This window comes from Drosophila novamexicana, unplaced genomic scaffold (assembly GCF_003285875.2).
Source record: "Drosophila novamexicana strain 15010-1031.04,08,12 unplaced genomic scaffold, DnovRS2.1 tig00001353-arrow-arrow-pilon, whole genome shotgun sequence".
In the NCBI taxonomy this organism is placed as follows: Eukaryota; Metazoa; Arthropoda; class Insecta; order Diptera; family Drosophilidae; genus Drosophila; species Drosophila novamexicana.
In genome coordinates this window covers 419047-436086 of record NW_020824851.1, presented here as the reverse complement: position 1 = coordinate 436086, position 17040 = coordinate 419047, and the positions used below count along the sequence as shown (strand labels likewise).

At 40.4% G+C, this 17040-nt stretch overlaps 1 protein-coding gene across 3 annotated transcripts; it reads left to right on the top strand.

Moving 5' to 3' along the window:
* The first annotated feature begins 1233 nt into the window (after positions 1-1233).
* LOC115767233 (homeotic protein ocelliless) lies at positions 1234-13047 on the top strand. 3 transcript variants are annotated; one of them, XM_030711434.1, is made up of 3 exons: positions 1234-1405; positions 3936-4090; positions 11794-13047. In XM_030711434.1, the coding sequence occupies exons 1-3, from the start codon at positions 1234-1236 to the stop codon at positions 13045-13047; spliced, it is 1581 nt and encodes a 526-aa protein (XP_030567294.1). The 3 variants fall into 3 exon arrangements, with proteins under 3 accessions (XP_030567294.1, XP_030567293.1, XP_030567291.1); XM_030711433.1 differs by having other exon boundaries at positions 1234-1414; XM_030711431.1 differs by having other exon boundaries at positions 1234-1420; positions 3924-4090.
* Positions 13048-17040: the final 3993 nt, after the last annotated feature.

Below are 17040 nucleotides of genomic sequence, written 5' to 3'. Positions count from 1 at the left end.
TCGAGCCAGAGAACACAGCGCACCCGAATCCCTGCGAACCCGAAACCGAACCCCAACGCAAACACACAGACACACACACGCACACACACACAGAAAACGAAGAGCGTTCCAAATTACATGCTCACGCGCACACGCAAATTAATAACACATCTGGCCCAAATTGATATTGAGGCACGGGCACAGGCGCAGGCCAATCTGACCAATCTGAGCAATCTGACCAATCTGGCAACGCTGCTGTGCTCAATGCCCAGAAATTGTATGAAATGGAGCGCAGATTGGAAAATTTTTGAAATTTACTTATCTATATAATATAACATATAATTGTCTCAACTTTCTTTTTTGAACAGTCCTGGCAACTCTGGGCATCTCATAGATAGACTCTGTCACTCATAGCTTGTCATACGAATTCGTTTTCTACTCGTGCTTGAAGGGCTGGCATCATTAGGATATGATGTAATATTATTGGTGTAGATAGAAAAGAAAGTCAGTAATGCGATATTATATCATGATTACATCAGGCTAAAGAGCTATACAAGGAATACTTCTAATGTTCCTAATTCAATTCTTTAAACTTTAGGAGAACTCCTTTGCAATCCTCGACAGGGGACGGTTACACAGTCATTTAGGCAGTTGAATAAAGAGCATCCCGATCATCACAGGCTATCCGAAAGTCATAGATGCCAGCTAAAAAAGTTTCGTTAATGAATTGCCACTAAAAGCACTATAAAGGAAATTCCTTAGAACATAATTAATAATAATTATTATAAAAAGAATTGTCTTAAGAACTACAAAGACATTTGCAGATCATTAAAGTTGTAGATAAAACGAATCAAATGATCTACTTAGTAGATTTTATATATTTTTAGCATATAAAGTAGCCTGGGCTACTTCATAGAGAGCATTATGTACTGTTACTATCTATAAGACAAATGAAGTACTTATCAAAATATTAATGGTTAATCGTGTTAATGGTTAATCTGTAGCAATCATTTTCATAACAATCTGAATCTTGATCCTTGCAGAAACAAACGCCAAGCGGCTGTTCTACAATTGAACATTGAAGCTACATAGAGACAGCTGGCACGCCCACAGGCAGGAGGAGCAGCCACAGACGAAGGCATTGAGAGCTCAGTGAAAGCTCAGCTCAGTAAGTCACATTTAGGCAATTGAAGGATCATCACCAAGGACATAATAAACAGCATCAACGTGGCGCTGCACTCAACGGAAGCCTTAATGGCGGCGGGCTTTCTCAAATCGGGTGATTTGGGCCCACATCCGCACAGCTATGGCGGGCCACATCCGCACCATTCGGTGACGCATGGACCGCTGCCGCCGGGCATGCCAATGCCATCTTTGGGTCCCTTCGGCCTGCCACACGGACTGGAGGCTGTTGGGTTCTCCCAAGGTATGTGGGGTAAATATCGCAATACAATTTTGGTAAACACACACGTAAGAATCCATCAAGAAAAAGAACAAATGTGCTGAATGTTGAAAGCGTGTAGCCAAGCCACAAGCTCCACCTCATCCCTCAGCCCCCTTCAAATGATAAATGATATATGGAGTCGCAGAAGCAGACGCCGCTCTGGCTGATAACTCAATTTGCATGCACAGGATGACATTTGGGCCAACTTGATGCGGAATGGGTACTGAATTGGCCCTGACTGGGACGGGCCAGAGCAGGGCAGGGCTGGGGGCATATGGATGTGCAGCCCAGTTGTCGCACAAAATGCTTTTCAATGCCGTTTCGCATCGATTGCATCATTATCAGTTGAATTGTCAAAATGAATAATGAGCTGAAGCCCAAGCCGAAGCCGTAGTCGAAGTCGAAGTCGAATCTCAGCTCTTGGGAACCCATGAATCGACTTTTTTTCGGGTTTCAGTTATTTGTCTCATTTCGGTGACGCTGCAAATGACAAAAACCTGACAAAAATGCTACAAAATGCCAAAAGCAAATCAAAAAAAAATAAAATAAAATAAAATAAATAAAAACTTTACGGCCAGCAAAAAAGAGAAAGAAAGCAAAAGAAAAAAATACCGAAAATAATACAAACAATCGCATGTAATCAATTTATATAATTCTTCGATCTTGTAATAAGCCAAGTTATAGCAGAATCTGACGACTGATAGTTTGATCATATTGTCAAGTTATATAAGCCCATATTTTGTGGGCACAGATAGCGCACAATTGCAGCCTAGAATGAATGGCATAGATTGGGTAAAGGTATTTGAGCTAGAGCTAGAGGTATTATGTGTTATGGGCGACATAATGCTAATACTGAAAGGCAGAAAGTATACAAACATATTATTTATTACATAGCCAAATATTTTGAAAGTGGCAAATCTTAGCTATGCAGTAAAACTTGAATTTCAACTCAAATGGAAGTTAAGATAAACCACTTAGAGACTTGCGACTAGATGGATATAATATGACATAATGTGAATACAGCGCATAAAATATAATATTTATATGACAATATTTCTAAATCTTAACCATATATAAATTAACAAGAAAAGCAACTCAAATCTTTCGAGCCAACTGGTGCTATAAAATGTAAGCTGTTTTAAAAGAATCTAAATTGAAATCGCTGAAAAGTGGAAAATCGAAAACTTCTACAATTATCATCTATGGCAAATATGTATAAGATCAAAATAATGCTGGCTAAATACTGACTCATAAGCCGCTAAAACTTCTTAAGCGTCTAAGATAAGCCTTGGGCTTTTAACTATTGAGATTTATGCCTCGCATTTCGGCAGAATCAAATTCCAGGAAAACAAACTATTTAAAAGAAATATATTCAAAATTTAAAAATAAACCAATTAAATAGGTGCAGTTAATTAAACAAGTCTTAAAAGATTGACTCCAAGGTTTTGGGCACTACAAAAAAAAATGAAAAGAAACCAAATATGGTATATAAATAAATAAAAAATTGTTGTTGTCGTTGCCGGGCAAAAGGCAAACTACAAATTGCAATTAATTTTGTTTTAAAGCAACAACAACAACGGCTCCGGCGACCATTTTGAAAGCAACAAAAATAATAAAAATGAAAATAAAATAAAAATAAAAAAAAAGGCCACAACGAAAAGCGGCAGCTGCAAAGGCAACGACAACGACAACGACGACGCGCGAGCCAAGTGAAATGAAGTTTTTTATTCAATTTAAAAATTCATGACCAAAATGACTAACTCATTAATTTTTGATAGAGCTAGACAGAGACGGGCATAGCCAGCTAGAGCAGAGCGGCGCACATGCAGGGTAGTCTGCAGAGCAGAGCCGCCGAGGAGGGGGGGTTTTATATTCAAAAGGCATTTCGGCATGCCCGGGCCAAAAAGGGGTGCTCTCTCTGAATATTTGGGACAGCAGCGGCAGCAGACACGCACCGACAACGGCTGCCCCGGCAAAAACAAACAATGCCGCGGCTTAGCACACACACACACACACACACACACACACACGCCACACATGCACAGGCACTTTTATATACGCAATACATATGTATAAAAGTGTTTGGTGGTACATTATGTACACACTCACAGTCACACACACACACATAGTAGAAGTTTTTGGCTGCTGTGCGGGGTTGGTTCAGAGCTCAAAGCACTTTTTAGGGGTGGCATTTTGTCCAGGGGTTGCTCAGAATAACGGTTTGCTGCGCAAGCAACAGCAACAACATCAACGAATATAACAAATGGAAAAAAAATGGGAAAAAGAAAAAAACACTGGGAAAAGTATGCGGCATGTGTACATGTTAATTAAAGTTGCCGTTGGCCCACGCGGCGTATGCGCAATGTGTAAGAGAAACCCAAACACCGCACAAGCCGCCCAAACCACAGCGAACAACTTTCAGCACATTTGGTTAGGCATTTTGTTGGCTATCGCAACTAGAAGGTAATTTGGTTTTTTCTCTTCTTTTTTTTTGTATAACCAATTTATGCAGGCGTCAACACGAGAAAGCAGCGTCGCGAGAGAACAACATTCACACGGGCCCAGCTCGATGTTTTGGAGGCGCTCTTTGGCAAGACACGTTATCCGGATATATTTATGCGCGAGGAGGTCGCATTAAAGATCAATTTGCCCGAATCCAGAGTACAGGTGAGCAATACTATGATTACAAATCGTCTTGAGTAGCACCTTCATTAACTTACGATGCGTTTTGACAGCTACGAAAATATACAAGAAATATATCAAATATATAAATATTATATATATTTTAACATTTATCATAATCAAGTATTTGGTATATAAAGTCTTTAGATAATGAGACGAGCTGCGCTTATAGCTGAAAATATCTACGTGCTTTTGATATATGTTTAACTTTCTTCCCGTTCATACCAAATATTTAGTTTAGATACAATTTAGGAAAAATATGTAACACTTATTTGTCAAAATGATGAGGTTAAGTTATTAACAATCAGGCTTTTATCACATTTTCATTCAATTCTGAATTTTGTCAGCCTACAGTGGAATTGCCTTTGTTACTTCATATTTAATATATAAACCTCTTTGACTAATTATTCAGTTCTATCAGATCACAAAAATAAACATATTTTTGTACTTAATGCTGCCAGTGCACCCATAAAACCTTTTTGACAATCGCAACAAAAAGAAAATTAATATCCTATTTGAAAAAACTACGTTCATAATTTTCAAAATAAATACATACATTTTTGGTAAATATTTTTGACCCCAATTTCCACTAAGGAGGGAATTATCTTTATTGGGCAATTTTCTAAAATGAAGAAGACCAATTTTCTTGCGTGCATATTAACACTTGGCACATATGAAAATCATTCTGTTTGCCCAAATGTTTTTAACAATTTCCCTATGAAAAACATACATTCCTTATAATTTTGGAGATATGCTCAAGAAAACAACCTTAAACCAATATGATGAATATCGTTAAGATGGGCGAACATATTTGCACTAATTATGGGACCACAGACAAACAGACGGACTTGACTAGAACCAGTCGGTTCCTGGTGGTAATTGAGCATAAATGTATTCCCCAGAGTGTCCTATTGCCAGTTACCTACACTTGCACGAAACCAGTATACACTGCTTAACGATTTTTAATGGGCATAGCTTAGAATGCGTGCATGCAATTCAAGCAATATGTGTCGCATGTAGGCTGTTTTCTGTGCGGCTTAATCGAGTTATTTGCGACATGCTCATATCCATTGTCTACTTGCAATTCATTTTAATTATCTTAATTCTATTTGGAAAATAAAATCAAGTCGATTACTTGACCAGCTGACTGCTCTGACTTGACACCTGCTGCTGCTGCTAGTCGAAATTGACTTCGATTTTGAATGGCTCAACGCCCTGGATCTAGTGTGCGACTGCACGTGTGCATGTGTGCGTGTGTGCGTGTGTGTGGAAAAGCAGTCGTTAAGAAAAAGCTCCCTTCGCCTCATGCGTGTGTGTGTGTGTGTGTGTGTGTGGTATTTATCTGGTTTAAGTCGTGTTTGCACTTGGAAGACTCAGTGGCAATTGTTTAATTAAGCATATGTCGAGCCGAAAGACGCCCTCGAAAATCAAAGTTGCCAAATCCATAAAACAAACAAATTACAAACAGCCAACAGATTGCCTCATTTGCTATATATCCCCGTGTGTGTGTGTGTGTGTGTGTGTACATACATGTGTGTATTGGTGTATAGCTGGTGTGGAATATGTGAGCGCGTGTGCGTAGCAAATTCATAGATTTTCCTAAAGAAAATCGCTATGCAAATAGAAATGTGAAATGTAACAAACAGTCAGAGAGAGAGAGAGAGAGAGAGAGAGAGAGAGTGTGAGAGAGAGAGAGAGAGGGGAATAGATAGCAAGTGAGAGAGAAAAGCCAGATAGAGCCTTGGCATATTTTTAATGTCAAATGTGCCCGAAACAAAAAAAAAAAGTAAAGCGTGGAAGATGAACGATGACTGTCGACTTTTTTATATTTGCACAAGGCATTTGGTGCGAATCGTTTAGAGGGTTGGACAAACAGGAGACAGTAGACAGTAGACAGGACACAGGCCACGAAACAATGGCAGGGGCAGGGGCAGGGGCAGGGGCAAGGACACACGGCTCCAGTTGCGTTTTTTGAGTTTACTTTTCGCATTAGCCGCGCATAATTTGCGCTAATTTTTTTTGCCCGGCCCGCAGCAGCAGCAGCAGCAACAACAACTCAATTTGTGCCCAGCTCCTTCTGGCCGGGTTGACAGGAACTGCTCATGTTTACTTAGGTGCCGTGCCCGCGCTGTGTTGACAGCCGACTGTTGCCTAAACAAACACAAATTGGTAGCGCCGTCGGCTCAACTGCCAAATGGCCAAAATCGACAGGGTATTCGACATTCGGCATTCGGTTTTGATACAGCATTTTGATTGAGGATCAGTTGGCAATTGTCACCTAATGTCTAGTGCAAACACAGCCGCATGTCTTGTTCGAATTGTTGACATGTTCATTGATTTGCTTTTGCCGCTCCGCCTGTAACCTAAGGACGTGACGTGACATTACAATCGGCCCGGTACGGTCGTTGGCCCAGGGCGAAGCCCCTGCAGTGGCCGGGCCAAGTGAAAAACGACACGTAACATGCCAAGTACTGGCTGGCAGGACACCAACTGGACAGGACCAGCTAGCTAGGCATGCATATTCCATTTGACTTTACACATTCTGTGGCCCTGGACAGTCATTGTTACGTTTTATACACAATTGATTTTCGAAATGCACACTCTGAGCGCCAGTGAAAGAGGCATAGAGCGGGTGGCAGGGGGCGTAGAGAGAGGGAGCGGTAGTTGTTGGAAAAGTGCATTGACAATTGTGTAGATTTTCCGCAACATACACTTGTCTTTTGTTTTCTGCATTCTACTACTTTTTTTTTTTTTCTTTTGCTTTGTAAGTCATCCTGTTACTGTTTTTAACATATGTGTATCTAGTTGTTAGGTTCTATTATGCTCAGCTCGCACAGTGGGCTAATGTGCATTTTCGATGCTCAAAATTAGTCAATAAATAAATTGGCAACAATTCTAAGCGATCTATAAATATATTGTCCTGACTGACTGACTGACTGACGGATTGGCTGATAGATGATCAAAGCTTGATAATTCCGTCTGCAACTGTTGATGTTCATAGCGTGACCTGTGCAAAGCCGGATAATATTTGAACTAAACGTTCCATACGGGCTGGCTTCAGTTCAATTCGCGGGCTTACAAACCATATTTCAATCGTCTTTTAGCTATTATCACGCTGCTTCAAAAATGTGAAAAAATGAGCACTTCTTGCCCGGTTTGCCCCACTGTGGCAGTGGGTAGGGAGGGGGGATGTGAGGCAACACCTACAAACGCGACGCTTATTGAATTACAGCCGCAACTAGAAAAGCCGTAAAAGCCCCCAAAACAAGCGAACAGTGGAAACGCAAAGGCAAAAGTGGCAACAAGAGCAACAGCAGCGACGTCGTCATGAAAATCGAGTGTTGCATGCAACTGTCTGGAAGCCCAAGGAAGCCAAGCAACTCAATTAGCAGGCCAGGCCAGGCGGTCCGGCGGGCAAAACTAGTTGGCTTGAGGCAGTGGCCACGACTTGGCTTGGCCCACACCATGGCTCCACCTACCACAGTCAGTGGCACAGTCGGAGGCACAACCAGAAGCGGCCCACGTCGAGGCGTCGCACATAAATAATAATTTTTCACAAATGGCAAAAATTAACGACTGTGCCGCATTTGCCCTGGCAAATATTAATTGAATGATAGGCATCTTTATGGCACCGCACAGTAGTCGCCCGAGGGGGTGGGTCGGTTGCTGTGCGGTGTACGGGGTGCGGGGTGGCCGTCTGATTGCAACCAATACAAATAACGTAATAATTTTACGCAGCTTATCTGCACCAGAACAGAGCAAACATTTACGCCCTAATGTTTTCATTCGCCGCTGCGCACAGGGCAAGGGAGTGCGGGCTGCGGGGTGCGGGCTGCAGGGTGCAGAGTGAGCGGCCGCTGAGGGCTGCCATCGCAATCATAAATCACAAGCAGGAGCTTGCTTGCCTACCCCCGCAACCCCCTTCACAGCCATGGCCATTGTCACCTCCGTTTCAGCTGTTCGATTTTTCACCGTCGGGGGTTGAAGCAGCAGCCGACGGAGTTTCGCGGTTGCTTGACAGCAACAACAACAACAACAACAACAACAACAGCAGCAACAACAAAAGGCAGCCATTTTAGCTGATCCAGGCACCTAGTCGAGAGCGCGAGCGGGAGAGGGAGAGGGAGAGAGAGCGTGCGAGGGGATTACCCAGCACCAAATAGTCAAAATCGTGACCCGATCCCAGGCGTAGCTCGTAACTCTTTGCTAGGCAGTTTCCCATTTTCCCCCCCTTTCATTTTTCCTGCTCGCTTGCTCTTCTTCTTCGACTTGCTGTTGTTGTTGCTGTTGTTCGCTGTTATAAAAGGATTTGTCTCGTTGTCACTGCCGCTGCCGCATGATAGCGCAATGCAACGGGCACAGGATGTGGCACAGGACGACTCGAAAAGTTTGCCATGGGTGTGAGTCCGTGTGTGTGTGTGTGTGTGTGTGTGTGTGTGTGTGTAACGCACACAGCTGTTTTATAAAATTAATTTTCCCATTGCGGATTAACATTTTCAGTCGCTTTTTTCTCCTCCATAGCCCGCACATAATACATACTCATATTCCTTTTAGATCTGCATCTAAAGGTTGAAAAAAAAAAATGAACAGAATTGAATTTTACGAGTGGGCATTGATTTATTTATTATGCAAAGTCGTGCATAATTTTGCATTGGTAAATGCAAAAAATTACACAGTTATATAATAAGATGGGGAAAGTGAAAATTGAGTTAGGAACTGGAAATCAATAAGTTCTGATATAATAGGACTTTCAATTGGAACATATAACATAATAATGAATGCCACATTATCTTCTTCTTTAACTTCTTCCAAGTCTATGCTTTTTTTTTTTTTTTGGTATATAGCAAGATCTGCATTTGGAGCTTGGCTAAGTGTTAAAGTTATAAAAAGTTTCTTTTTGAGCAGAGTTTTACATCTGATTCGTCGAAAACTTAATTCAGGACTACAATTTGATTAAAGATAACTTTTTTATGAAAGATATAACAAATAGCTCTTACTTAACAAAGTTGTTGCTAGATATCTTAGCTCGCAGTTTCCAGAGCTATATCGTTCGTGTATCAACTGTCGCATTATCCACTCGAACAAGTCTCAATTGCTGCTATTCAGGGCTCGTTTCAGATGCGCTGAAATCAACATCAATGAAAATCAAGCTATTCAAATCATCTTCATTAACATTATAATTGTGGAATCGCCGCAGAGAGAAAATGAGAATTGCTTTGATGTTGGCCAAAGTTCATTAGAGCCACAATCGAATCGTTTGCGTTTAAGATTTCATTTTTAAAATTCACTTCGACTCTTTTTGCATTTTCCTTCAATTTTTTTGCTAAAACTTGCAAAAATTCCCAGGCCCAATACATATTATAAAATTGATGCAGCTCATTAAACGATTTCAAAGGAGAAAACCTAAACCAAAAACAAAAAAATTAGAAAAGTAGATGGGAAAGAAGAAAGAAATGCTATGTAATGTACGTCAAAGTCAAATCACAAAGCAGATTTTCCAAAATGCAAAATTCAATTGAAAATTGAAATTGAATTTCAAGCAGGCACAAGCTGAGCTGTTCAGTGGGCTGAGGGGGGCGCGTGGGGTGGCCCTGTGTGGTGCTGACAAATAATGAAATTTGATACGCCTTGTTTAATGCTCATTTTTCGTCAAGTGCGTAGCTCGCAGCACGCCCCTTTCAAGCTGAATCAGGGCAAAGCTCTCAAACCCCCCCCACACCACGCTTCTCTCTGTCCCCCCCCCCCCCCCCCCCCCCCTCCTTTACAGACGCCCATCCATGTTGCGTTACGACTGCAATGAAACGCTCGAGTGGCCACAGCCGCCGCGTGGCAAGTGTTAACTTTGGGAAATATGCCATCAAGCTCTTTTGCGGGGCGTGGATGGATGCGTGGATGCGGTAGTGCTGGGGTGCAACAGGGGGGGTATGGGCCAGTGGTTATGTCGGTACGATAATAAATTCTGCTGTTTACCAAAGCACAAGCCATTAGCAAGCAACACCAACCCCAAACAACAAATCACTGAAACAACATTTCCGAGGCTGGGCTGGAAGAGGGTGGAGGGTGGAGGGTGGAGGGTGGAGGGTGCAGAGTGGAGAGTAGAGCGTAGAGAGTGGAGAGGGGGGATTGAGTTGATCTTGGGGTTGGGTACTGCTTCGGTTGCGATGCCTGCACTTAGCGGATTGTTTGCAGCCCCTTAAGCATAACAAACAAGGCTAAGTGAATTCCTTGCGCTCGAATGTGCCGCTTTATGGGCTGTTTATTGTTGTCTTCGGGCGGCGGCATGTGGTTGCTTCCGTGGGCGGCCAGCCAGCTAAAAAAGGGGCGGACGTACAAACATAATCGAGTCAATTTTCGGACTCTCGACTCTCGACCGTCGTCGTCGCCGTCGGCTGTTGATGTAACTTTTTCCTTCCTTTTTGGGCCCGGCGGCGCAGCGCGTGACTTTTTGCACTTGTTGTTTTGAGTTGTGCGTCTGCCACTCTGCCACTCCCCCTCGGCGCCACTCGTATAATTTATTCATTGCCAGCCCAGAAAACTAATTGATGTGGGAAAATTGCAGCCGCTGCCAACACACAGAGAGAGAGAGAGAGAGAGAGAGAGAGAGAGAGAGAGACACACGCACACACTTGACTAAACAAATACTTGTCGCCTTACACGTGACAATTTGATACTTGAGCTATCGATTTTTGTTGCCATGCAAAAGCTTCAAAAATATTTTTAACTTAGTTTAAACAGAACCACAAACCTATTGATTATTGTTTCAGGTGTAAAAAACTGGCAGGACTATGAGAAACAAGATCCTCCAACTGTTAAATATGTTTATATTAGATACGAATTCGATCGATTATATAGCGAAATTAAGACTTATAAAGTCTATTACGATACTCAAGAACTGTAGGAGTTCGATGATGACAAAAGATGAATGTACCCCACTATATAATAAATTATAATGAGGCTAGGTTTGGGAAATATATTTAAGTTCAGAGAACAAAGTAGTTCGATATATTCTAATTAGTCGATCGATTTTCAGCAATAACATAGAATATATATACACATGTATTTAGGATCAGAGAGTAAAGTAATTGATTCTTATCAACAGTTGATCGAAATTTCAATTTAATTCGTGCTAGATAAGTTGAGATAGATGTGTAAGAGGAGCTCGATCTTATTCTCGTTCGTCGATCGATTTTCCACATTTCGATTTAAAAGATTAGCTGGAATATATGTATACATACGTATGTTTATGAATGAAGGGCCAAAGAATAAAGTAATCTATTCTTATAACATTTGGCTCAAAGAAAATTTTATTTCGATCCTATGCTTAAAGGTCGATCGATTTTTTAAATTCAATTTTATATATATAATAGATAAGTTGGAATATCAATGCCTATATCATATGTATTAAGGATCAAAGAACTATCTAATCCATTCCTATAATAATAAGTCGGTCGATTAAAAAATATTCAATGATATTCGGGTCACAAAAGAGCGTATTTCGATCTTATTCTACAAATTTCAATAGAATTCTTGCTGGATAATGGTTCAAGATTGGAGTAGTTTGTTCTTGTGATATACAATATTTATTTAATATTTAATTATCATTGATTAAACGCAATTAATTCTTATAAGCGATTGCAAAATAATTGCATGTTATTTATTGAACTTTGTTTTTGTTTTGCCTATTGCAGGTGTGGTTCAAGAATCGACGTGCCAAGTGCCGCCAGCAGCTGCAACAGCAGCAGCAGTCAAACAGTTTGAGCAGCTCGAAGAACACCAGCGGCGGCAGCGGCAGCTGCAACAGCTCCGCCAATGGTGGACGTAATAACAATAATAACAACAGCAGCAGCAACAACAACAACAGCTCCAGCAGCAACAACAACAGCAACAACAACAGCGGTAACAAATCGAACCAGAAGCAGAGTGGAGCCGGCCAAAGCGGCTCCAGCAACGGCAGCGGCAACCCAAGCAGCTCGGCAGCAGCCGCTGCCAGTGCCGCGGCCGTTGCGGCGGCGCAGTCCATCAAGTCACATCACAGTTCCTTCCTCAACGCTGGCGCCGGTGGTGCCAATAACAACAACAATAACAACGGCGGTGGCTCAACGCCCAGCAGCAGCAGCGGCAGCCACGGCGGAGGAGGCGGCGGCGGGGGCGGTGCTGGCAGCTCGCATGCGCACATCTCGGCAGCGGCCGCGGCGGCGGCATTGAACGTAACCGCAGCGCATCAGAACTCCTCGCCGCTGTTGCCGACGCCGGCCACATCGGTCAGTCCGGTGAGCATTGTGTGCAAGAAGGAGCATCTGGGCGGCGGCTATGGCAGCGGAGGCGTGGGCGGCAATGGCTCTGGCGTTGGCATCGGCGTCGGTGTTGGCGTCGGTGTGGGCGTGGGCGTTTCCGGCGATGCACTGCGCTCGCCCTACGACACGCTCAAGGATGCGGGCGGCGATATTGGTGCCGGTGCGCATCATCATCACAGCATCTATGGCACGGCAGCGGCCAGCAATCCGCGGCTGCTGCAGCCGGGCGGCAATATAACGCCCATGGATAGCAGCAGCAGCATTACCACGCCCTCTCCGCCCATAACGCCCATGTCGCCACAGTCGGCGGCGGCAGCGGCGCATGCCGCACAGTCCGCGCAGTCGGCATCGGCGCACCATTCGGCCCACTCGGCGTACATGTCGAACCACGACTCGTACAACTTCTGGCACAACCAGTACCAGCAATATCCGAACAACTATGCCCAGGCGCCCAGCTACTACTCCCAGATGGAGTACTTTAGCAATCAGAACCAGGTTAACTACAACATGGGCCACTCGGGCTACACGGCCTCCAACTTTGGCCTGTCGCCGTCGCCATCGTTCACGGGCACCGTTTCGGCGCAGGCCTTCTCCCAGAATAGCCTCGACTACATGTCGCCGCAGGATAAGTATGCGAACATGGTGTAGAATCTGCTGTTCCAGTACTGCAGCAGCTCCGGCGGCAGTGGCGGCAGCAGCGCCAGCAGCGGACGCTCGCCACAGCCACAGCCACAGCCACAGCCCCAGTTGCAGCTGCAGCCATACCAGCAGCAACAGCAGCAACAGCAGCAACAGCAGGAGCAGCAGGAGCAGCAGCAGCAGCAGCAGCAACAGCAGCAACAGCAGCAGCAGCATCAGCAGGATCAGCATCAGGATATGGCACAGGAGCATGAGCATGAGCATGAGCATGCCGCCTATGGCTAGTTGATTCCTCATATACATATCTTCTTCTCTCCCCTCCCTCCACCCCACACTCTTCCCCTCACCAAAAACGGGCGCTGCATTCTCTCATATATACAACTATGAGGGACAAATTTAAACAAATTTATATATACATATATTTTTTCTTTTTTTTTTTTTTTGATATAGTTAATAATATTTTTTTTTTACACTTATGCATTAAAATATTACTATGTGTGTGTGTTAAATTGATGCACTCAGTACATATATATATATATATGTGTATGTATATTATTATATATATATATATGTGTGTATATACATAATAACTTAAGCCGCCAGGATCAACGAAGTAAATGAGTGATAAACTAAGTAAAAACGAAAAACAAAAAGCAAAACAAAACAAAACAAAAAAAAAACTTAAAACATTTAACAAAGATTTGTTGAAACTCGTAATTGATATGCGATTATTTGTAAGTGAGCGAAATAGAAAGAAGTTGCAATATTTATAGACAATTTCGCGGAAGGAGGCAAGGGCAAGGGCGAGGGCGAGGGCGTGGTTCTGCGCATATATATGCTGGCTTCTCGGCTGGGGTAAACTCTGAAAATATGTTTTAACTTCATTTTCATTTATATTTTTAATATCTTCTGTGCGACAGCCCCACGTAGCCAGCTTTTCATATCATAAATAGCAAGAAAAACACAAGTTTTATTATATATATATATATATATATGTATGTATGTATATATATATATACATATATATGTATCAAAACTAAACTAATTTACTGTTCTTGAAACAAAAACATTATTTCATAGCTAACAAAAACTAACGAAAAAAAAGACAAAAAAAAAATGAAAAAAATTATCGAAAGAAAATGAAATATATAATATATATATATATATATATATATATATATATATATATATATATTTACTGAAAGGTATTTCATTGTGACATCAAGTTAAAAAGTTCAAAGCATCATTTCATGTCGTCTTTATATAACACATATATACATATATATACATATATATATATATATATATATATGCATGTATAGTGAACATTATTATAAACAAAACAAAATCGAACACACACCCTTTAAATGAATTCACATTTCAGACTTTCAAAGCAAAGCAAAAGTATTAGAAGTTAAGCAACTAAATCGGAATAACGGTAGCTATATAACACATATATATTATATAGTGAATTTTATTTTATTATTATATATATGTATATATACAAATATATGTACATATGTCTATATGTATTTGTATATGCACATATATATGGATATATATATAAAAAAAACATGCCACAACCCAAAACGAAGCAAACGCAAAACAATATTTATAATAATAAATAATTTTAAACATGTACAAAACTATAAACAAAAATTATATAAATTAAAAACGAAAATCTTTTGAAAATACTAAAAAAAAAAAAATCTATATATATACATATATATATATATATAGAGTATAAGACGTTACATATATATATGTATTTGTATATGTGTATGTACATATATATGCTGTGTGTACATATGTATATATATATATATATATATATATATTATATATATGTGTGTGTATATGTTCATGATATAGTATGCTAAAAGGAAAAAAACAAAAAACAAAATCGTTTATAAAAATTTAATAAAATATATTAAAAACAGTTTCTAACTCACACATACATACACACATACATATATACATACAATCCAAACATATATAAGATTAGAGACAATTTTTTTTTTGTATTAATTTAATTTTTTTGTTTAGTTCTAAGTTCAATTTAATTGTAATTTAAGCGTATCTATTTTGTTTGAAAAACACACACACACACATGCATATACAAATGCATGCTTAAATACATGCACACACACGGACACACACAAGCAAACAACATACACACACACACTTGAACGATATTGCGCTATAAATAGAAACAACAAAAACATTTAGAAACTAATTAAATATAAGTGCATTTTTTTTTTGAACTACATATTAAGCAAAGTCGAAAAACAAAATGGAAAATCATGAAAAATTAGTTAATAATACTTAAGTGGGTATAATTATGTATATGCTATATGCATATATATGTGTATGTATAGGCACATTCAAGTACATATATATATGTATACAGTCATGCATATGCATGCATATATGTATATGTATAAATATATGTATATATATGTATGTTTATATGTATATATATATATATATGTGTGCTAATATTTAAGCAAACTGGTTAATTCTTTTTTTTTAATTATAAACTAAAATAATTGTAAAAAGTTCACAAAAATATGATCAGATGAATAATATATATATATAAAAACAACATGCAATTCTTTTTTTTTATATATTTACAACAACAGCTTATTTACACAAATGGGAAATGGGTCAATATAATATTAATACTATTATGAACTTATATAATTTAAATTTCCTCCCAACAATAACAAGTTCCTTAGCTAGTTGGAGAGAGCTACGTATTAATAATATTATACGAATTATTCTTTATAGAATAACTCAGATGTTAATCAAATAATTAGTCAAGTTTGGTCCTAGCTAATCGAAACTTTCCGCACAGATCTGTAAAAACAGTTAACATTTTAACAATAACTAAAATATGAACAACATTCAACTTGTTCCAATTTCGTTCTTTCCTTGGCTTAGCTGATATTGCACTTCAAGAGTGTCTGGCAACATTCTACCCATGTTCCCTGAACAAAATGTATACCAATATCTAAGTATACTATATCTAAGGAACTGACGAAAAGGCGTCAACCTTAGCTCAAGCCAACATTCTAGGCAATGTATTTCTTATTTTCCTAAAGCTACATAAATCTATAACATTATTTATGACCGAAGATCGAAACATGTGTTCCTCTATGCGTCTTATATCATTCACATATCCTTTCCTTTAACTCATATCGAAGTGTAGAACTTCAACATATTGAGATTTTTTCCACCTGGACAACTGTAAATTAATGAGCTGAATTGTTTCCATAACATTTCGAGCGGAAGTGCTTAAGAAGGAAAATCGAAATTCCAGGCTAAAGAAATCTAGCTTCAATAATCGATCTTAAGAGCAGGGAACTGGTTCGAACCGTGAACCGAACCAACGTCAATTTCTATTCGACTTGCAGTCCTGAAGGAGCTATTTCTGCAATTAGTCCTGTTTACAATACAATGTCCATGTCTACAATATGTATGCTATGTTTGATTTCTAGCTTAGATACAGTATCTGTATCTCTTGAGCATATGGTTTAGCATTTAGAAAAGAAGACACATTTTTTGATCGTACGAACTGTGGAACGCCGCTTGATCCAGTTCGCGCTCAGGTCCCCTTACCCTGTTCCTTACCCTCCCCCTTCCACATCCCCTTCCCCATGCCCCTCCCGCAACCAGTTGCGATCATTCGATTCGCGAACCCGCTCGAACCTCAACTGGACCCAAACGCTGTGAGGCAGGGCGAGCCGCGCGTCAGCGAGTCCGGCGGCCATCATCATCATAAACCATTAATTTAGCTCATAAAGAGTCCGCCAGAGAGTCAGAGTTGCCACGCCTCGCCTCGTTTTGTTCTCTTTTATTTTAATAAGATTTTTGCGCGAATGTGTTTTTATTTTAATGAACTGACTGCAATGTGTGTGCGTGTGTGTGCGTGTGTGTGCGTGTGTGTCTAATCCCTGGCTGGAAATTATCTTGATAGACATAAAATAGCTTTGCCTTTCT